Source organism: Herpailurus yagouaroundi, unplaced genomic scaffold, assembly GCF_014898765.1.
Source record: "Herpailurus yagouaroundi ecotype Mexico unplaced genomic scaffold, PumYag 140, whole genome shotgun sequence".
Lineage (NCBI taxonomy): Eukaryota > Metazoa > Chordata > Mammalia > Carnivora > Felidae > Herpailurus > Herpailurus yagouaroundi.
In genome coordinates, this window is record NW_024412395.1 from 53,992,769 (window position 1) to 54,014,170 (window position 21,402).

Genomic DNA, 21,402 nt, shown 5'->3' on the forward strand with positions numbered 1-21,402 from the left:
CTGGCGCACTTCCCAAGCTATCCTGGGTCCTTCCTCACCTTCCTTCAGTTTTTTACCCAAATGTCAGTGTCTAACCGAGGCCCCCTCCTTACTTTCTTTGGTTCTCTTTCTAAAATTGTATCCTCTCCTGCATATACAGACTTCCTTGCTTCCTTCCCTATTGTTTTTTTCTCCTCGTGGCCGCTCGCTCTCTGATATGTTTGTCTTTCTCACTGTGCGCATCCCTCACTGCAATGCAGGCTCTTTTTGGACTGGGATTTTCTTTTGTTTGCTCCCTTCTGTATCCTCAATACCAGGATCAGTGTCCAGCAAATAGTAAATGCTAAATAAATATCTGTTGAATGAATTAATGTTTACGATATTGGAGGCTTAATCCAGGTAACGCAATTGCCCTCCAAATGAGGGACTAAGTGAAAAAATAATAGTGAATTTTACATCTAAAATCTATTTGAGATCTCAGAAACCCCCTAAGTTTTCTACAAGTGATCTTTCCATCTCCAAAGTGCTGGGCATTATTACCATCTGGAAACATAATTTGTTATATAAATAGCAAATGTGGTTTTTATATATAATTACAGTTGCAACGCAGAACTGGGGGAATTGACCCTCGGGTATTTCCATTCCTGTTTTGTGGTCATTTCTGATGGCATTCTGAGTGTCATGTGCCTGCATGAATGCTGTATCTTTTTTATTCAGTGGGTCCCTTCAGGACTGTATTTTATGCAGTCGCTCTGCGTGTTCCGGTAATTCACCGAGCCGGCAATTTGTTGGTGTGATTAGGGCAGTGCAGCAAATCTCAGATGCATTTAATAGGCAATCTCATGCTTTTTATGTTCACAGAAAAGGTGGTGCTCAAACCTAATGATGTTTCAGTATTTACGACGCTCACCATTAATGGACGCCTATTTGCTTGCCCGCGAGAGCAATTCGATTCACTGGTAGGTGTGGATGGCCTCCTCAGAGTAGTGTCTGCAATCAGAAAAACTTGTCTGGAGCTTAATTTTGCAGTTACATTGAACCTAGTTGCCAAAAACTCTTGAATGTTAGTCGGCTTTTTCTTTTTCTGTGCTCTATTAGGTAAGCCTCAGGTGTTCATTTGATACACTCTGAGCTTTAGATTTTCTTTCGTGAAAATTAGCCAAGTAGCACCATGACTGGGGCCTAATTCAGCTTTTAGAACTGTTTGTAGTAAATCACCTCCTTAAATCCCTCCAATTTAAATATTAATGTTAAAAATCTGAATACTTAGACCAGGATAGAAAAAAAATTTTTTAAGACCAGATATTGCAATGTATCATACTCCTTAGGGAGATGTAGAAAAGGTATTATGGCAAAGCCACTCTCCAGTCTAAGAAAAATTCTGTTTCCTGGAAGTGGTCTAACTTGTGTAGGAAATACCAGAGGCAAGCCCTTTCTTCCCTAAGTTTCTAAAATATTTGTTCCAAGCCCACACAGAGCTGTCTGCAAATTAAAAGGATTAATGGGCTCATGTTAGCAACGGAGTAACCTACTCTCTTTTATGCAGGTAGGGTTTATGGTAGGGTTCGTTTCTATTTACCCTATAAAAATTAGACATGTTGGTGCATAGCTCTCAACGTATCTTGGAAAACCTATGGGGCCAGTTCAGAGGATAGAGAACTAGTTTTTTTCCACCTTTGGACACACAGGGCTGCTTTTACTAAGAAAAGTGCAACACAGGAGCAAGAGGTAACCAGCCTCACATTTCAGAGAATTTAACCACATGAGTGTTGCATAAATACATTCAAATGTCATCAAAACAGACATTCGAAGGAAATAAAGATTCCTCTCCTCTCAGGAACATTTTAGAGCTTGTTTTGGCCTCATGGTAATTCTGTGTTCTAGTCTGGGGGGAGCCATTTTGTGCACTGCAATGCAACTGTTGTATCTTAAATCCGCCTGGAGGGGAACTTGGCAGACATGGCATTCGTTCTCTGACTGTCCCGCATCTGCCCATGAGCACCCTTGCTGGCCTCAACCACTGGTACTGGAAGATCTGTCTACGCACAGCCCTCTTCATTTAGAATTTTAGTCATCTACATTCATTGCTTTCTAAAAGGTATTTCCCAACACTGAGGGATTAGGGGGGGAGACTGTCATAAATGAGTCCTGCTGCCCTCTCCTGGAAATGAACACCATCATAAGCCAGGTCGGCTGTAGCCCTATTTACAGGTGCTGCGTGATGTGTTGGCCACACAGCGTTCAGCCTGTCTTGCCAACTGGTTCTTGGCCATACTATCCAAAGACATGGTGTCTGGATGGACAGTATGGACTTTTTCCAGCTCCCTGTAGGGCAAGATACTGACTTTTTAAGCCTCTGTTTATCCGCACATCATCCTGCAACCTTATGAATTCTTAGTCCTTGCTAGTCTTCCATTTTAAGGCCTGAGTAATTGAAAGGCATTTACTTGGCCACAAGTACTGGGGAAATGAACTTGTTAGCTTCCTCCATGTCTGTGCTCTGCCATCCACTGGGGCAGAGTTTTATGTCATCATACTAAGAAATGGTTGAACCTTACCTGCCTCACAACACCAGAGACATGGGGCCTTGTCAGGTTTCTAAAGATTTCTCTGAGGACAGTCTTTCTAGGAAGAACGTATGCAAGATGACTCTGCAGTACAGAATGTTGGCCAAACTCTTTGATCTATCAACACATACTTAGGAAGTGTCTGCTTTGTACTTGGTGCTACGCTGGCTTCTGTGTGACACTAGAACTAGACCAGTCAGCCCAGAGACTCCATCCTTATGACAATTATGGTCATGTTAGGGAGATGAGACTAACACAAACAGCCTGGAGCAGAACAAATCATAGGGCTAAATTGTGTTGTCTAGAAATAGCAGATTGCCATCAATTTATCCTAGTTGGTTAAAGGCTTGGAACCTGCAACTTTACTCTCTTGACACTTTATTTGAGCATAAATGTGAGTACAGACAAATTATAATAAAATCCCATTATACTGTAATCTGGTTCTACTCTTACCAATTCACTAGTTCCTTAGACTTTTATTTAGGGCCTATTATATCATTCCAGGCATCATGGATGGTTCTGCCTCTGGGATGGTCTTGAAGACGAATCCTTCATGGTTTTTGTGCCTCAAGGAGCTCAGAGTATAGTGAGGGACTCCAGAGTGTAAGGAGAATCCAATGTGACAAATGCCATTGCAGAGCCAGGCACAGAGGGAGAAAGAGGGATGCTGGGGTGGCAGCTTACTTTAGCCATCTCTTTGTCACTGACAATCAGCATATCCTTTTTATATCTTAGGTTCTTCAACTGGATATTGGGGGATGGGGGGCGGGTAACAATGCTGTTCTCCCAGGGGGAGAGTATATGGGAGTTCTGTGCCTCAGGATAGGCAGTATTCAGACCTGCCTGTGCAGTGTAGACCCCACAGAATCTCTGCTGTGCTTCATCTGGTAGGAAACTTCCATAGGACCATCTATGAGGAAGTGGAGCAAGGAAGTGATCTGTTGGGCCCCCAGGATCAGCATGTAAATTCCCCACTTCACTTAGAAGAGCCACTTTGGCCACTTAGACTGCCTCTTCTGTGTTTCATGGAGGGAAGGGATCAGCCTGCCCTTTGTCAAGGAGGGAGAAGGCTTGGTAAGCCCTGCCCACTCGAAAAAAAGAAATTCTGTTACTCTCTCAAAGGGGATGCAGCAGTGATAGTCCAGCATCCATGACTTAAAGAATTTGATCTTTTTTTTTTAATTTTTTTAACGTTTTATTTATTTTTGAGACAGGGAGAGACAGAGCATGAACAGGGGAGGGTCAGAGAGAGGGAGACACAGAATCTGAAACAGGCTCCAGGCTCTGAGCTGTCAGCACAGAGCCCGACGCGGGGCTCGAACTCACGGACTGCGAGATCATGACCTGAGCCGAAGTCGGCTGCTTAACCGACTGAGCCACCCAGGCGCCCCTGATCTATTTTTTTAATATTGGCATCGTCCCTACAGTTGTTGGGTTGGTTTCTCCCCTCTATAAGAAGCCATGAGGCCCCAGGGAAAAGAGTCGGAGGGCTGGGCAGGCTGCAGACGGAGAGAGCAGGAGGGCAGTTCCACAGAACTGCTGTTCACAGCAGCAGCTGCAAGAGGAAAGGGAAAACTTTGAGAGCCTGTCTGAGCCTGACAAGGAGTCCTCAGACCCAGTATTTAAAAGTGTCCCCAACTTTCCACCTGAGACCTGGCCTGCTTAAAACCGTTCTCCTTACTTGCTTCCACATGCTACTTACCCATAGATTCAGGTCAGTTCCCTAAGTTTCAAAACTTGGGAGTAAATGTTTTTCTTCCTTGCCGTCCATGCCCTGCATAGCGTGAATCCGGAACAACAGTGCTTAGCTCTTACATCCAGGTATTGTACAGATCCTGCTTCCCCGGACATTTGTATTACTGCAGTACGTGCGGGGACACAATAATTTGGAAGGGGCTGCGAATGGGGACCTTCTCTGTGCCAGGCGCTGTGCTTACGGGATACACTCAAATTATTCCCGTTCAATCCCCTTAAAAAGCCTGTGTACCCGGTACTGTGACACTGAGTTCCCAGTGCCAGAAACAGACATTCAGGAGATAAGGGAATTTGTGGAGTTAGTGAGGTTTGCATTTCGAGTCTGTTGCTCTCTGAAGCCAGTCTATGCAAAACCCCAGCCCCTTGTCTGGTACTCACAGACTTTGTAAAGCTGTTCGGTTCCCCTAGGCTCTTTGTTTCCGATAAACACGTCTCATGACAGCTTCCCAACCTTCCTGCCTCCCTTGCTATCCTTCAACAGACCAACTTGAGTGCTGTGGGGAAACCTTGCTGTTCTAACCCACCCAGGTTTGCCTGTTGAATCTTTTACAGCCCGGCTTCTTGGTCTCCAAGAACCTCTTCAGCCGCAAAATTCATTCGAAATGCCCACTAACTCTCAAAAAGCCCATTCATGTTCTCCCACGTGTCTGTCTGTATCTGGGTGTCAGGTGTGTGTTGATTCTGTCTGTCCTTTATACCCACAAATGAATGGCAGCAGCTGTTTATTGAGTGCAGAGCGGTACTCTCTGGTCAGGGCTCACTCCTCCCTTAGACTAATATTGCAGGGACCACTTACATCTTGAATGTGTCATTTCTTCAGTGTCCAGAATGCAGTGAGCACTTGAGGAATATAGTGGTTATGCATGATGATGATGATAACGAGGATGATAGAATTTGCACAATATTCGGGTTTCTAACCTAAATACTGAATATCCCAATATGGCTAGCGTGATATTAGGGAAATTCTTTTTTTTTTTAATTTAAATTTTAGTTAACATACAGTGCAGTATTGGTTTCAGGAAAACCCAGCGGTTCATCACTTACGTACAACACCCAGTGCTCATCACAAGTGCCCTCCTTAATACCCATCACCCATCTAGCCCTTCCCCCACCCACTTCCCTCCCTCAGCTCTCAGTTTGTTCTCTATTATTGAGTCTCTTGTGGTTTATGGAAAATTCCCCTTCCATTCATGTGCCTTTGTAACTTTGGACATATATTACAGAGCCATAAATATTCACATATTATACATAAGTTTCCAATGTATGCAAATCATTCGTTTTACTGAGGAGAAACCCTCTAGGTCATTTATCAAAAAATACAAGGTGAGATGAGTCAGTGGGATTGAAAGTTTTGAATGAGGGCGTTCCAGAAAGTAGCAGCGTTTGGTTTTCTGATGCCCTAGCCCAAAACACCTTGACCATGTGGATATCGTTTCTGGCTCAGCATGTCTCAGAGAGTGGAGATGTAACCTCAGTGCACAGAGCCCTCTGTCACCTAGTAAGCCCAGGCAGTGTGTTGTAAGAGCTGGATGGACAGCACCGTCACCACAGTCTCTGGCTCCTGCCGCAGTAGGGAGTGCTGTGGCTAAATGTCCACAACTGCCATGCCAGCCACCTGCTCCAGAACAGCTTCAGTGGAACACAGAAGGAAAACCTCCCTAAGAAATTCTTATATCTTCACCAGACAAGATGCGTTGTTTCCAGGGATCTCCCAGGCCCCAGCACAGGTCACTCCTTCCCAAATCTTAATTGCCATGGTCAACGTTTTTCAGTCCCTGGAATTGATGACAGTGAGATGGCACTGCAGCTAGTGGGCATTAAGAGCAGAGGCATCTTTCTCCTCTGGGCAAAATCAAAGTTTCAAGACCCTCCTGAAAACATCTCCAGAATCCTTTCCCCTCAGGACCTCCATAAAGCATTCAGCATTAAAAGTATTTATCTGGGGCCCCCGGGTGGCTCAGTCTGTTAAGCGTCTGACTTTGGCTCAGGTCATGATCTTACGATTCATGAGTTTGAGCCCCTCATCCGGTGAGGTCGAGCCCCTTCCGGGCTCTGCACTGTCTCTCTCTCCCCTCTCTCTGCCCCTCACTCGCTCTGTCACTCTCTCTCTCTCAAAAATAAATAAATCAATCCAATTTAAAAAATGTTTAAAGTACTTCTCTGCTCTGAGATTCTGATGTATTTTTGCATTATTATTCATAGACTCCCTTGCCAGAGCAGGAAGGCCCAACTGTTGGAACAATGGGAACTTTTGAACTGATGAGCTCCAAAGATTTAGCATACCAGATGACAATTTATGATTGGGAACTCTTCAACTGTGTGCATGAGGTAAGGTGCTCGATTGAGAGCATTAGTAGGCACCATTGCAATCCTGGATGAAGTCTGCTGGCATTACTCCAATGCCAATGTCGGTTATGTGCTGCAATGTGGAAACCACATGATCCTTTTTGTAAATACTGAGTTGATTAATAAAGCCTATTGTAAAGTCTTTGAGTATTAAAGAAAAATCTTAATGGTTTACAGCAAGCTACGTCTTCCTGAGTATATTAAGCCAACGGCACCTCGTGTATAGTTATATATTTAACAAGCCTCCCTGAAACCCTCTAGCTCTGTAGTATGAGTTGAATCCTGGCCAGTGATTGTATTCACATGTGCTGACCCATGTCAATTTGTCTTGACAAATAGAGAAGCCTCATTGGTGTTTTGATTGAAAAACAAAGAAATGAAATTGTTTTCCTTTCTTTTCTAGCTGGAGCTAATCTATCACACATTTGGAAGGCATAATTTTAAAAAGACCACAGCAAACTTGGATTTGTTCCTGAGGAGATTTAATGAAATTCAGTTTTGGGTTGTCACTGAGATTTGCCTTTGTTCTCAGCCCAGCAAGCGTGTTCAGCTCTTAAAAAAATTTATTAAGATAGCAGCCCAGTAAGTATCATTAGCTTAAGAAGAGAAAAACATTTGAGCTGCATTTTCATTTTGTTCCCTTAGGCTGCACCTTAAAAAAAAAAAAAAAAGCAAGATATAGGATCTTCTTATGCACAAGGAACAATCACAGGAGCTTCAGAATAACTGAACTCCTGTAAAAGATTCATTTCATATGGCTTTTGGTATACTGGACATCAATACATAATAAATTACCATCTTATAGCACTGCTGCTGAAGTCAAAATTGTGACCTCTTTTTGCTCTGAACTACCGTGGCTTTGTGCCTCCTCCAGTTTATTGAGTCCTTCAGCAAACAAAGTTCTAGAAAAGTTGTATTTAGAAGGCCGTTCAAGTCAATGTCCAACATGACACCATCTCGCCAGTAGAGGGCAGTAGAAACATGCATGTACATCAGCACGGCCCAACTTAGCCAGAATAAAATCAGTAAAATGCATAAAGCTGAGCTAACCTAGTACATGAAAATCATCTCCATCAACATCAGAAAAAGCAAGCAACTTATAAATATTCTATTTAATAGCACTTCATGGGAAACAATTTATTTACTGCAGGGGCCAGTTAGATTTCTCCCTGACATGAATTTAATCTTCTCCTGCTATTTAGATATGCCTGACAACCTCCTGTTTACTTCCATGTTTTTGGTATCACCACAGTGCTAAAAATAAAATGCTAAATGTGGCCCATGGCTGGGAGACTTCTTTCTAAATTCAGGGAGCTCCAGCACAGGAAGGTGGGGAGCACAAGTGACCCCAGCTAGCAATTTTCTTGAGCCAAATAGTTTAGATCCCATACAGAGTCTGATTTCCAGAGCTAAACAAAGAAGTAAATGCTGCTTGACATTTTATACACGCCAGTTTGCCAAATGCTCCGAATTATTTTGCCAAAAATTTGAGGGTTCAACAGCCTATCCAAACCCTCAGATTCAAATGCTGTTATCTCTTAATTTGGAAAAGCTGCCTTTTTGAAGAAAGATTTGGTAAAATGTTACTTACGAATTTCTGGTTCACAGGATAGCCATTTTTTCTAGGAGGCTGAACAGCCTTGTTGCAAGGGACAGTGCCTTTGCATATTTGGAAGGAGAGGATCACCGAAACTCTGAACATATGTGCTTTCCTGTGGTAAAGAGCACATCCGGTCTTCACCTTTGCCTGGCAGTGCTGGCTGGAGCAGGGGGAAGAGAACAGCAATCTGCACACCTGTGTGGGAGATCAGACAAGCTTTGGGCTTTCCCAGTCCCAGTTATTTATGGTGGAAACCTAAGAGAGCCTTTCAAATACTCAGGAATTTTTTTTAATGTTTTTGTCTTTTTTACCTTTCTTCCTTCTGATTATGGAAATGAGTAGGTGGCTTTGGCCCTTGGTATAAATTGCTTTATATTATTTAACCTTTACTAAGCTGTGCTGCCCTACAGTGGAACTGTTTACACAGCCTTGCTGGAAAAGATTATGAACTCTCATAAACCAAGGTCTACAAGAATGTGATCTAAATCTGGGGGGCAGTAGCATGCTTTACGTGGTATTTTTAGAGAACTTCGACAAATTCTATTTAAGCTCTTCGACTTGCCCAGAACTTTATGAAGTTGGGGGTTCGAGTGTTATCATCCCCTTTTACAGATGAGGAGACTGAGGCATGGGGATATTTCGTGACTTCCCTAAGGCGATAAAGTCAGTTGGTAACACTGACCAGAGCAGTGATCAGAAAGACAGGTCTGTGTGCCTGCGTGTCCTTTCAAGATCACATGGAAAGGACAAAGGCAAACACATATTCGTGATGTTATACCCCTTCCACCCCAGGGGGTCTCTGAAACTCCTTTCAGCCCCTGACCTGAGAGCCACTGCCCCAACACAGCAAAGTCCTTGCTTACCTTTTCACCAGTGAGATAAGACACATGATAGCTTCTCTGAAATCTGTTTTCCTCTTTCCACAGAGATCACTTAAGAATCACTCATTGCTTCTTCTGTAAGGATAACACAGGCAGCAAAAGCAATGATTTAATTAGCCTTTTGCAAGAATGTTCATCCGAACAGGATTTAATTATGATGCAGTCGACTTAGTCGACCATATTGATTTGGGTAAAGGATTTGCACTTGTTGAAAAATTAATTCTTTCCCTTTTCAAGGAGCTGGTATGAGGAAGTTAGGGATTCCTTTTTTTTTTTTTTTCTTTAAGTTAAATCAAGTACCTAGGCTAAATATTGCCATTCTAATAAGAATCCTTGATATTGTTCCACAGTATTCTTATTCCCAAATATATACTCATAAAGGCTAATAGTTGCATAAGTACAGATTCAAATTGATCAGCCTCACTGACATCAGTTAAATGCAAAGAAAATAAGGTTATTTTTAGGTCAATTGTTTAGGTTATTTCTCAGCTTCATAGGGATTGTAAATTGATATTTCTCAACAAATTAGAAGCATTCGCATGGCAGGTAGACGTTATGGCGGCTGTAGCAATATGACCTCCTAGTTCCTCTCTCAGGCTGCCAGAGGAGGCGTCCAACTTCAGGCTAAAAGTCTGAATGTCTTTGAGGACGTTTTGCCTACTTCTCTTCTTATCCCATGAGATGTTTCCTTCCATGTCCAATGAGGCTTTTAGGAAGCTTTGGGATCGTAGTAACGATCCCCAGGGTAGGGGTCTTTCAATTCCTTCTCAGAACCTGAACCTAGATGGCCAGAACCATTACAGTGGGAAGTCAAATAGCCGAACATGGTCACCCAAGTGGAACTTCTACGGTGCACTGAATCTATCATTGCCTGGTCTCATAAAGAGTCCTGACGAATATTAATGACTATCAGAAAATAGAACTCTAAGTTTTTTAAATCTCACTCAAAAGTCGCATTTTACTCAAACACGTGCCTCTTGTGTTTCAGCTGTAAGGAGTACAAAAATCTGAATTCCTTTTTTGCCATCGTCATGGGGCTAAGTAATGTTGCTGTAAGCCGCTTGGCACTCACGTGGGAGGTAAGCTTCAGCTGAGATCCAGCTGTGACTTTTGCCTTAAGAATAAAAACACAGGCTCACCAGTGAGCTTGTTGAATAGAAATATCACTCACACTGGTATAACAATGGAAAAGGTGGGACACTTTGAGGGAAGTGACCTGTCTTCCTTTTTCCAGTTGCCTGAGAGTGTGAATTTAAAAAGGTATTGTCCTTTTGTGTAGGGGGGCGATGAGGGGGCCTTAGCTTCTTGGTCTCTACAATGTAAATAATAATACATCTGGTTCCTACGTACAACATGAATCAACATCGTTGCTTGGGTGATTTCAAAGGTTTTTTTGTTCATAGATTCTGTTCTCTGGAATGTCTGCTTATTGCTTTTGCAATAAGCCTTATCTATAATTAAGAGAGGACAGAAGATCCATTTTTAACCAAGTAGTCATTTTGCTGCAGGGAAAATTAGCCAGAAGGCCAACTGTTTGGCCCAGTTGAGTACTAAGTATCTCTTAACCGCCTGGCCGTCGGCTCTGTGTATGGAAGAACAACAGTTGGCTGATACTCAAGTTGGAGCAAAAGTTATGCAGGTGTATAGCAAATATGATTAATGGTTAGTTGACAGTTGGTTAATTTGTGGTACACATCTCCAATTTTCATCAGCTAAGTACTCAAAATGTGCCTGACCCCTACATGTGGTATATAGTTAAAGAAATACTAATCTCTAATAGAACATACACACAAAAATAGACTCTTACTAAAAATAAAAAAGTATGTGTAAGTGGGACGCAAAAAGAGGTCAAGGAGTAGGTAACAGAGACTTAATTTGCAAGGGTGCTTTTAAAAGGCACCAAAGGCAGCTGTTTGCATCTCTAAATATTTTCCTTAAAACATTTCCTTCCCCACTTCCCTCTTGAAACTGTTTTCTTTCTCCGTCTCTCCTAAATGTTTCCATTGTTTATAGGACAGGTCCTCACAAGTTCTTCTGTCTTGGGTTTCTCTTAAAATTCCAGGCAGATGCAGCACACAGCAGCTCATCCCCTGAATATAGGAATGAGGGAATTGGTGAGGCCTGCGTGCCACGCAGCTGTATCATCTTCCAGCTGGTAAAGGACGGAGTTAGGGCTGCCACTGAATTGAAGCAATGAAGCCGTTATGCAGGCTCCCCTGTCGTGCAGCCCAAGGCTCCTGGAATCTGTGGAAACCTAGGGTTCCCTCTCAGACAGTATGCTTTCCCCAGCCTGTTTCCAGCGACTGATGCCCACGCGGGGTCTAGGTGGTTTGGCTGGGAAAAATCAAGGAAGGTATAAAGCCTTACAGGGGTCCCGGAAGGCAGGTGTGAGTATCACATAACAGCAGCCAGACGTCAAGGCCATAGCACGGTGGAAACACGACCAGAGTCTCCTTTCTTGTCTAAAGAGAAAAATAGGAGGCTATTTGGGTTGAGCAGGATGGTGCAGTCAGCAAAAGGAGAAAGTTAACGGGGAATATGAAGAAATCCATCAGTCTGTGAGCTTTTGGCCTGTTCCTGAAAGAGAAAACCCCTCCTCACTCGTAAGATTTTATTTTATAAGGTGAAATATAATTATATCATTCTGTAGGAAGACCTTTCATTCGTAAGCATCCTTGATTCGGGTTGATCTACCCAAATCCATGCGCTTCCCATACGGGCCCCAGCAAAGAGCATGATGCCTCCCTCTCACAGGGGCAGTGTGAGAGACGGCGCCTGACCGCCCTCCCCTCCCCTACCCGGAACTACAGAGCACACGTGAAACCGTCAGTGAACAAAACGGGAGGAGTTAAACCTCATGGCAAAGGGAATGGTCCCACTTGGAGGGGAAAGACCACTCTGAGATCAAGCAAATGGGAGTTAAATCCTGGAGCGCTTTCTGGGCTTTGGCAGCATTGACACCGTGGGCCAGATGACTCTTCATTGCGGGCTGTCCCGTGTGATGTCGGATGCTTAGCAGCATCCCTGGCTTCAGCCTGCTACCTACCAGTAGCACCTGTCACCCCACCGCACCCCAGGTGTGACAACAGAAAATGTGTGCAGACATCACTAAATGGCCCCCAGTGGATGTGGGGGGAGGGGTGCAAACCTGAGCCCAGTTGAGAATCGTTGCTCTGGAGGCACAGGGTGTGCATAGATAATAGTATTAAGACCCACAAAAATATGTGTTGCCCTATGCCCTTTGACCCAAACACCAGTTAAGAAAGAGAGGTAGAAAGACCAATCTAACCAAAAATGTAATGCACTTCAAATTTTTAAAGTAGTCTGTGTTCGTAGAAAGTTATCAGCTAACGTGGTGATTTGGATACTACACATGGAATGAGATTCTTGCATCCTTTGATGCCTCTCCCAGCTCTCCTCCCTTTGGACATTCCCTCAGAGCAAGGATATCCGGTTTCCCAGAGACCTAACTTGAAAAGAGGTACGAGGAAAATGAGCTTGGAGGACATGTGGGAGACTAGTAAGATTTTTGCACAGATGTTTAAATGGGAAGATGACAAACTAATTCAGCTATGAGAGAGAAAGAAGAGAGAGGAGCTCTCCTGTGATTGCAGAAGCCGAACTGGTGAATCCGTTGTTGCTGGTAGACTTCCCGTGGGAAGCACAGCTGAACTCCGGATCTCTAGGGCCGAGGACGGTGCTTCCACAGACTCGGGAGAGGATGCACGCCACGCTGCTCTGCCTTGGCGTGGCCCTGTCAGAAGAGAGAAGTTAGGGTTACTAAGATCTCAGGACCCCAGCAAAGTGAGAGCCAGTAAATTCAAAGGTGACTCGATAATGGCCTCCTTGTGTCAATCAATATATGGGTACAGCCCACGGTGCTACCTCAGGTACTAAATTGGTAGAATCATCAGTTTTTGTATAACAGCAGGGCAGAGAAATCAGGGGGGAGAAATGCTTGTGTGGAAAAGCACAAGTATGTAAGAGAAGCCCTAGAAAGGGGCAGGTGATGTGAATTACAGAGGCTCTGGCCATCAGTAGCTGTGCCACGTTGGGCATGTCATTTAAACTGTGAGACCTCATGTGTCTGGGTGGCTCAGTCGGCTAAGCATCCAATTTTGGCTCAGGGCATGACCTCACAGTTCATGGGTTCAAGCCCTGAGTCGGGTTCTTGCTAATAGCTCAGAGCCTGGAGCCTGCTGTGGATTCTATGTCTCCCTCTCTCTCTCTGCCCCTCCCCTGCTCACACTCTGTCTCTCTCTCTCTCAAAAGTAAATAAACATTAAAAAAAATAGCAATAAAAAAAACTGTGAGACTTAATTTCTTCCCTATAGTAAGCAAAGGTTTAATCTGTTCAAATAAATATTTATTAAGCAGTAACTATGTACCTGACACTTGTTTAGGCACTGAAGAGATAACAATCAACAAAACTGATAAGTTTCTGTCCTCATGGAGTTTACATTGTAAGGGAGGAGGAGGATTGAAATAGGTGGTTTCTAAAACTTTTAATCCTAATATTCTTTGGTCTAAATTCCTAACTGTGGGAATCGGAGAATTTAAGGTGTGGGAGGAGGTGATTCCAAACCACTTATGGTCTGAGAGTGCAGTCCTCCTAATGAATAATTAGAAAACATTATAAAAACAGTAAGACCAAAGCATCCATAGTTACTTTTGTTTCAATGAGGTTAAGAGTTTTAAAAGGTAAGTTCTCTATATTCCAGAATATGCTCAAATGACAAGACAGATAACAGTCTGGTCTGCTTTAGAGATGTTTGATTAAGAGCCAAAGAAATACATTTCCCCTAGAAATGGTAACACGTGATACAGATCTAGATATTGAATCCGACACATGAGTGTGGTATTTTCGTTTCATTAACAGAAACTGCCAAGCAAGTTCAAGAAGTTCTATGCGGAGTTTGAAAGTTTAATGGTAAGTGACAGTGGCTCCTTTATTCTGTTCACTGTCTGCATTAATCCAGTTTCTGATTAGCTGAATTGAAGTTCTCATTTCAGAAATTTTACCTGTCCTTGTATGACTTTAAGAAGTTTATGATCCCGTTTTAGTGCTGCTAAAACAAGCATGTCTGACTAATGAATGGCACCCTCAGGAACCAACTTAAAGAGGACTTATGTCCCACATAAGGTCAATTTGTGTAACTAAGAAAAGCAGTGTAATAGGATCCTTTCCGCCTAGCATAGGTTGGCTATGGGTTGGAAGCTGCATTTTCCTTGGCTTGCCAAAATTATTGTTCCCCATTGGCTGGGAGGTGTTAACACCAGAAAAGGAGCAAGTAGGTCTTGGTAGGAGTGATGGAATGGTCTCCGGGAGGGCACATGGGGCTGGCTGTGCAAGGCAGAGAGGAGGGGAGTCAGAACTCCCAGGGAGGAGGGGGTGCTTTGGGAGAGGGGGATCTCATGGGTGGGGTTTGTTTTACACATTTTGTATTTGCTCTCAAAGGGCGTCTCTCCCCCTCAGTCCCTGCAGGCAAATCTCCCTCTCAAGCAAAAAACAAAACAAAAAGCAAGTTATTTTCATGTCAGCGGGGAAATTGTCTTAAAACAAAACTCAGGGCTGCCTGAGTGGCTCAGTTGGTTGAGCATCTGATTCTTTATTTCAGCTCAGGTCATGATCCCAGGATCATGGGATCGAGCCCAGCATCAGGCTCTGTGCTGAGCATGGAGTCTGCTTTGGGATTCTCTCTCTCTCCCTCTCTGCCCCTCCCCACTGGCTCATGCTCTCTCTTTTTCTCTCTCTCTAAAATTAAAATGTTTTAAAATAATAAATAAATAAAGCAAAAATCAATTTAAGTCTACCTTTTTTTTTTTTTAATAATAACAACCAATCTTTATTGAACTCTGTGTGTTCCAGGATTGAGCAAAGTAATTTGTAACCATTAATTTATTTAATCACCAAACAATCCTATGAGGTAGCTCTCATTATTATCAGCTCCATTTTTACACGTGAGAAATTGAAGAACAGAGATTAAGAATCTTTTTTTGTGCTATGAACCAGCAAGTGGTTTTTTTTTTTCCAGGTTATTAATTCTTTCTTTTTGTTTTATTTTTTATTTTTTTTAAATTTACACCCAAATTAGTTAGCATATAGTGAAACAATGATTTCAGGAGTAGATTCCTTAATGCGCCTTACCCATTTAGCCCATCCCTCCTCCCACAGTCCCTCCAGTAACCCTCTGTTTGTTCTCCATATTTAAGAGTCTCTTCTGTTTTGTCCCCTTCCCTGTTTGTATATTATTTTGTTTCCTTTCCCTTATGTTCACCTGTTTTGTCTCTTAAAGTCCTCATATGAGTGAAGTCATATGATTTTTGTCTTTCTCTAATTTCACTTAGCATAACACCCTCCAGTTCCATCCACGTAGTTGCAAATGGCAAGATTTCATTCTTTTTGATTGCCGAGTAATACTCCATTGTATATATAGACCACATCTTCTTTTTTTTTTTTTACAAGTAGTTTTTATTTTTTTTTCTGTTCATTTCATAGTTTTTTTATTATGAAATTTATTGTCAAATTGGTTTCCATACAACACCCAGTGAGACCACATCTTCTTTATCCATTCATCTGTCGATGGACATTTGGGCTCTTTCCATCCTTTGGCTATCGTTGATAATGCTGCTATAAACATGCGGGTGCATGTGTCCCTTCGAAACAGCACACCTGTATCCCTTGGATAAATGCCTAGTAGTGCAACTGCTGGGTCATAGGGTAGTTCTATTTTTACTTTTTTGAGGAACTTCCATACTGTTTTCCAGAGTGCCTGCACCAGCTTGCGTTCCCAAGTCTACCTTTCTTTTATAGCTACACTTGGTTGAAAACTATCTGATTGTGGGATAACAAACCTAGGTGTGTTAGGAGGCAGAGGGGGTGGTATGTGTGTCATTAGTCATTAACCAGCATCTCTTTGTTTCTCTAAAGGATCCTTCTAGAAACCACAGGGCCTACAGGCTGACAGTAGCTAAGCTGGAGCCTCCTCTCATCCCCTTCATGCCTTTGCTCATTAAAGGTAATTCTGAGGGAACCCACAGGTCAAGCCAGTGATGAGTGTGTGGGGAAGAAAACGAACAAGAGCCTCAACAGACTGATCTCTTTGGGAAGAACAGTCCTGTCCCTTGCACCTTCTTCATCACCTCCTCTCCCCCTTGACTTTTCTGAAAGTGTTAGGAAGATTACGGGAGCAGCAGGGATCCATGATTTGCAAGACTTGCTAGGGAAACAGTTAGTTTGGAAATTTTACTAATCTCAGGTAAAGTGCTTTCAAAAGTTAAACACCTAACATAAAAGGAACTATTATCAGCTTTCTTCAACTGCAGTGTTATGCAAATCCTCCAGCATAATCTAATGGTGCTATTGTGGTTTCTTAGTATGACATATTTCTGTTAGTGATTAGAATGTGACTTTTATTTCTTTGCAGATATGACATTTACTCATGAGGGGAACAAGACGTTCATTGACAATCTAGTAAACTTTGAAAAAATGGTACGTACAGTATTGTAACCTTAACCACAATGTTTCTTTAAAATAAAATTTGCATTTGTACTAATAAAGGAAATAATTTCCATATATGCTGCCATGTTAAAAAGGTAGTTACGCATAAAGGAGTTTTGAAATATTCGGCTCAAATTGGCTACCTATTTTAGCCTGTCAGTTCTCTTTTGTGCAACTGAATGGCATTTGTGCTGCAGTTCACAGCAGCAGCTAGCTTTTATGCCGTGTGCTTCGTCCTTGGCTGCCTGTTGCTAAAATGCGTGAATGTTCCAGAGTGACTTCTATGTTGTTGTTTTGTTGTCACGTTTGTAGAGCTAGACTTCCCTAGGATGCCTTTGAATTGTTTATCTGTTGAGCCTGACTTTAGTGCACGTAGGTAAAAGGCAACTCCATGGCAGATCTTTCTTGCGGAGTATTCATCTAAATGTATAAATAAATAAAGTTCGCCCAAGTTCAGAGAGGGAACTTGAAAATCTTCACAACCAAAAACAATTTTTTAAAGAAATAACAGAAATGAAACTGGCACGTATTCAGTATTCTGCAGCTCCCTTCATCAAGGAAAAGCTGTTATCTGGCATTGGTTACTTTGCAGTTTATTTTCTTATCTTCCGTGAAGCAATAAAGCAGGTCATGCCAAAACCTATCTTTAGCTACAAAGTGCATGTTAATGGAATGCTCCATTGTCTTCTAAATCCTTTGGCTGCAGCCTGGATGGATGGGGTGTTACAGCCTTATCTCTGTGTCGGTAAGCATCTGCCTGGGGTTATGGTTTGCAGTGGTGAATGTGGCACTGCAGGAAAAGCTCAGGACTTGGGAGTTCAGGAGACATGAGGTTCAATTCTCAGCTTCGTCCCCCATAGCGGCCCCATAAGTTCTCTGTGCGTCCGTTTCCCCAACAGGAAGTAGCGATCATGCCTACTCTCTCCATGTCTGGAGATTGTCAGTGGGTCCAGGGCATGTAAGCATTCCTGTATGCCATAGAGTGCTATAGAATTCTTCTCAGAAAACTGTTCTTCTCATGATTCCTTGGTATCCAGCCGGTATGTATGACTCCAGGGCAACTGGAAACATCATGCAGTGATCCTGTAAGGATTGGACCATCCAGCTTTGGGAATGAGCAAGCCCAGCCTGGTGAAGAGGTCGAGCAATTGCTGGGCAACAGGTTTCCATGTCTTCGGCTTATTAGGAAATAGCACATGAGTTCACACCTCCTCAAAAGGACTCCATACTAGGTGGCAAATATTTCCTCAGCAGTCTTCCCCTCCAAAGGCAGAGTACAAACATCTCTAATACTGTGTCAGTTTAGTAATTCTTTGGTCAAAGGAAAAAACATTCTTTTGTCTTGCTCACTTATTAGTATGGAGAATTAAACATATTTCCCTGATTTCTCAAAACTTGTTTTCCAGAAATGAAAGATTTAGCAAATAGGTAAAGAACCTTCCAGATCACTTATGCAGAAATGCAAACTGAGGGGTAGCTGAGCCAACTATTTGACTATAAAATATACATGTGCACAGAGGCGTAGAAGTCAGAGTTTCCTAAAGAGTTGACTGAGCTTTAGAACTTTTGATCATTAAAGTTAACTGAACAGAACAAACAAGGATAGCAAAACTATCTGTCAAGGAGAATGAAAGTTGTTTCATCTGGGCTTTTAGATCTTGGTGTTGCCTCCGTAACCTTCAAAGGAAGAGTCGTATTCATTGGATATTAAGAGAATCCCCCTTCTCCACTTCTCCACTTCTCCACTTCTCCACTTCTCTACTTCATGCCCACAGCCATGGGTTCTTAAATGCCTACCTGTGAGAGGAGACCCTTCATACCCTGCTCCTCACATCCCGTTCTCAGAGAGATTCCACTTTAACTTAAAAGCAACTGAACGGCCGGGAGAGCAGTTCAGCTTTGATAACAGAAACCTTTGATAACAGAAGCCATTGACAATGGCTTAAGCAAGCTAAGTTTTGTTTTTTTTTTTTTTCTTCATGTGAATGTCTAAGCGAATGTGATAGCTTATGAAGCAGTCAAGGTTCCCGGCTTCTCCTCCCTTGCCATATCACCATGGTCCAAAATGGCAGACCAGCACCACCCCATTGCAGGTGCAGGGAAGGGGAAAGGGAGAAGGTGAAGAGAGTGAAGGGAGTACTGAAAGAGAACTGTTTAGTTCTCTACTATAGCAACTATAAATTGTATTTCATTTAATAAATCACACCACGAGAAAGTTTAATTTTACAATTACCTTTCTGTGAGTTTAGTGTTACTGGTAAATGAAATGGAATTTCAAAACAAGATTTGATTATGTTTTTTAAACCTGACCTTGACCAACCTGGCACTTGTTGTTAGCTTTCCCACCTTCTATCCCCATAAACAAGCCCACCCCTGTTCCCATAGCATCACCCCTGCCACATACAACTCCCACTAGTGGCCCCCCACTGACGCTGTGTGTCTTGGGAAGGATACAACTCTCTTTTCAAGTTGATGTCCACACCACTTCCCAGTCATTCATCAGCCAGGCCAAGGTGGTGAGCAGAACTGGCAGACTTTGTGGGGCTGGTAGGCGGTGTCCCCAGAGGGAACCCCTGCCAGGGGCAGAAGTCACCAGGGAAGCCAGGAACACAGATGCCTTTTCTTGGTGGCAGCATTGCCCAGTCACAGCAAACTACTGTGCCAGCCCTAAGTATTTTTATTTTGAACCTTTTTACCCTTGAGGTATGAAATGAGGATTAGAGAATTTGTTGCATATTGGTTTTCAGGATTTATGAGTATGAACAAAAGAGAATTCACACTCTGATCCTTATGCAAAAAAAAAAAAAAAAAAAGGCAGACATTCTTTCATTGGGGGGAACATAAAGGAGTATTCAAAAAAATGTTTGAATAAAGCCCTTTGTATCTTTCTATGGCATACATGAATATTTATAACATTTAGGAGGTAGACTAGCAAAGGATTAGAGGATAATATGCTGGCTGGCTGCCACTATCCCAGGCTGCATAAAGCATGCTGATAGCCACGGATGCTACTGTATTAGGAGGTTGGTTCTATTTCAGACATACCCATATTTAGGTGTATTTATTTATGAACATTATTTTAAGATAGTCATTTTATTTGGAATGAGAGGCATGGGGCAAGCTTCTACACTTCTGGAAACAGTAACAGAAGCTAACTCATTGAGGAAAGAGAAATGCTTTGAATCCTTTTATTTCTGTATCAGTAATTACAGCATTATGTAACTAGCAATGATATGTTTTCTATCACCAATAATATTATTACAAGATCCATGGAGAAAGCATCAGATTAAATCAAGCTATGGAGAAAAGAACCTCCAAGTAAAAATCAAAATGTTCAAATACATGCAGTTCTCAGAACTTTCCAACACAATAAAAACCTACAAGAGGACCTTGCAAGTTTATCTCTTTATATAGAACTCACAAACTGGGGCTAAAAGCAGATTTTCCAAAAAATATGTTTCAAAGCAATGCAGTATGTGTTGACTGTTCTGGCAAAGGGTTTTGCTAGGAAATGCAAAGAAATCCCATCATCTTTGACCATTAGGAAATTATTTATAGTGAAGAAGGTAAAACATAAACATGTGAAATATTAAAAGCAAAAAAAGATATAGAAACTAGTTTACAATAGTAATAAAAGAGATGTCCAAAGGCACAAAGAGAGGTAACTTGAGCTATATCAAGAGGAAAACAAAACCATGTTAAATACAACATAATGTAATCAAATCCAGACTTGTTACCCTGAGCACCATCCAGCCTCACCTCACACTTCATCTTCTCTGTATTCAATCCAAGTTGGCAAAACCAACCTTTTTTCTTTTTTTTTTTTTTTTCCCTGCCTCGGGGCCTTTGCATTGAGTTGCTACCTTTGCCTGAAACTGTCTCTCTTCTAGTCTTCATCTATCTGGGCTTTCTCATCATTCGGGTCTCAGCTCATGTGTCCCCTCCTCCAAGTGGTCTTTCCTGACCACCCTCAAACATTCTTCTTTACTTGTCTGTCTTCCCCACTAGAATATAAGTGTCCTAGACCAGGTATTTAATCAGTTTTGTTCACTGATACTTCTCTAGCACCCAATAAAAGAATAACCCAGTTATATTCCAGTTTGGGATTTAATCCAAAAGTGTTTTCTATTTTATTAGAACATTTGATTAAGCGGAATTTCCCAAGCACTTTGCATTACTGATAGTTTATGCAAGATGATTCCCTCAGCCTTCTTTCTGTTCCTAACTGGACATCATCCTACCTCCCCTCCTACCTGTGGTGCTGTGTCTGCCTCTCATTGTCCTTTCCTGAATGCAGAGAAGCACAATAGTCTGCATTTGCCTGGACAGGCACCTGAGCTACCATGTCCCATGGCCATGATATGTACAATGTACCGTGAACATCTTGTACGTTACATGTGCATATCTGTATGTCACACACCTCTTGGATATTAAAGATCCATAGCCAGGGGACAGGGCTCAGGGTTCTTCCTCAAAAATGCATATAGTGGAGCCTGGCTGAGCTCCTGGGCCTTTTTGTCTTTTATCTCTGTTCCTTACCATGCAGTTAATTCTACTTGGTTGCTATCATGGGCACCATCCTTGTAGGTGAGAGACTATATATTTCTAGATCTTGTGGGGGAAAAAAGTCCTGTCCTAAATATGTGAGGATCTGATAAAATAATCAGGTGATATAGATGTGGTTTTACACATGCTCAGCAAGGAATTATTGACGGAGATTTTTTGTATTTGATAGGCATTCAGATGGACGCAGAGTCAAATCAGTAGGGGCAG

The 21,402-nt window shown here is 42.4% G+C and overlaps 1 protein-coding gene across 7 annotated transcripts in view; it reads left to right on the forward strand.

Annotated features, from left to right (window-relative positions):
- Window positions 1-21,402, forward strand: part of RAPGEF4 (Rap guanine nucleotide exchange factor 4) — a 288,036-nt gene that overhangs the window by 257,217 nt on the left and 9,417 nt on the right. For all 7 annotated transcript variants that reach the window (XM_040475399.1, XM_040475400.1, XM_040475401.1 and 4 more), the window contains 7 exons: window positions 841-938; window positions 6,504-6,629; window positions 7,051-7,229; window positions 10,117-10,207; window positions 14,008-14,058; window positions 16,060-16,147; window positions 16,556-16,620. In XM_040475399.1, the coding sequence (XP_040331333.1) occupies window positions 841-938; window positions 6,504-6,629; window positions 7,051-7,229; window positions 10,117-10,207; window positions 14,008-14,058; window positions 16,060-16,147; window positions 16,556-16,620 (698 nt within the window). The remainder of the gene's footprint in view (window positions 1-840; window positions 939-6,503; window positions 6,630-7,050; window positions 7,230-10,116; window positions 10,208-14,007; window positions 14,059-16,059; window positions 16,148-16,555; window positions 16,621-21,402) is intronic.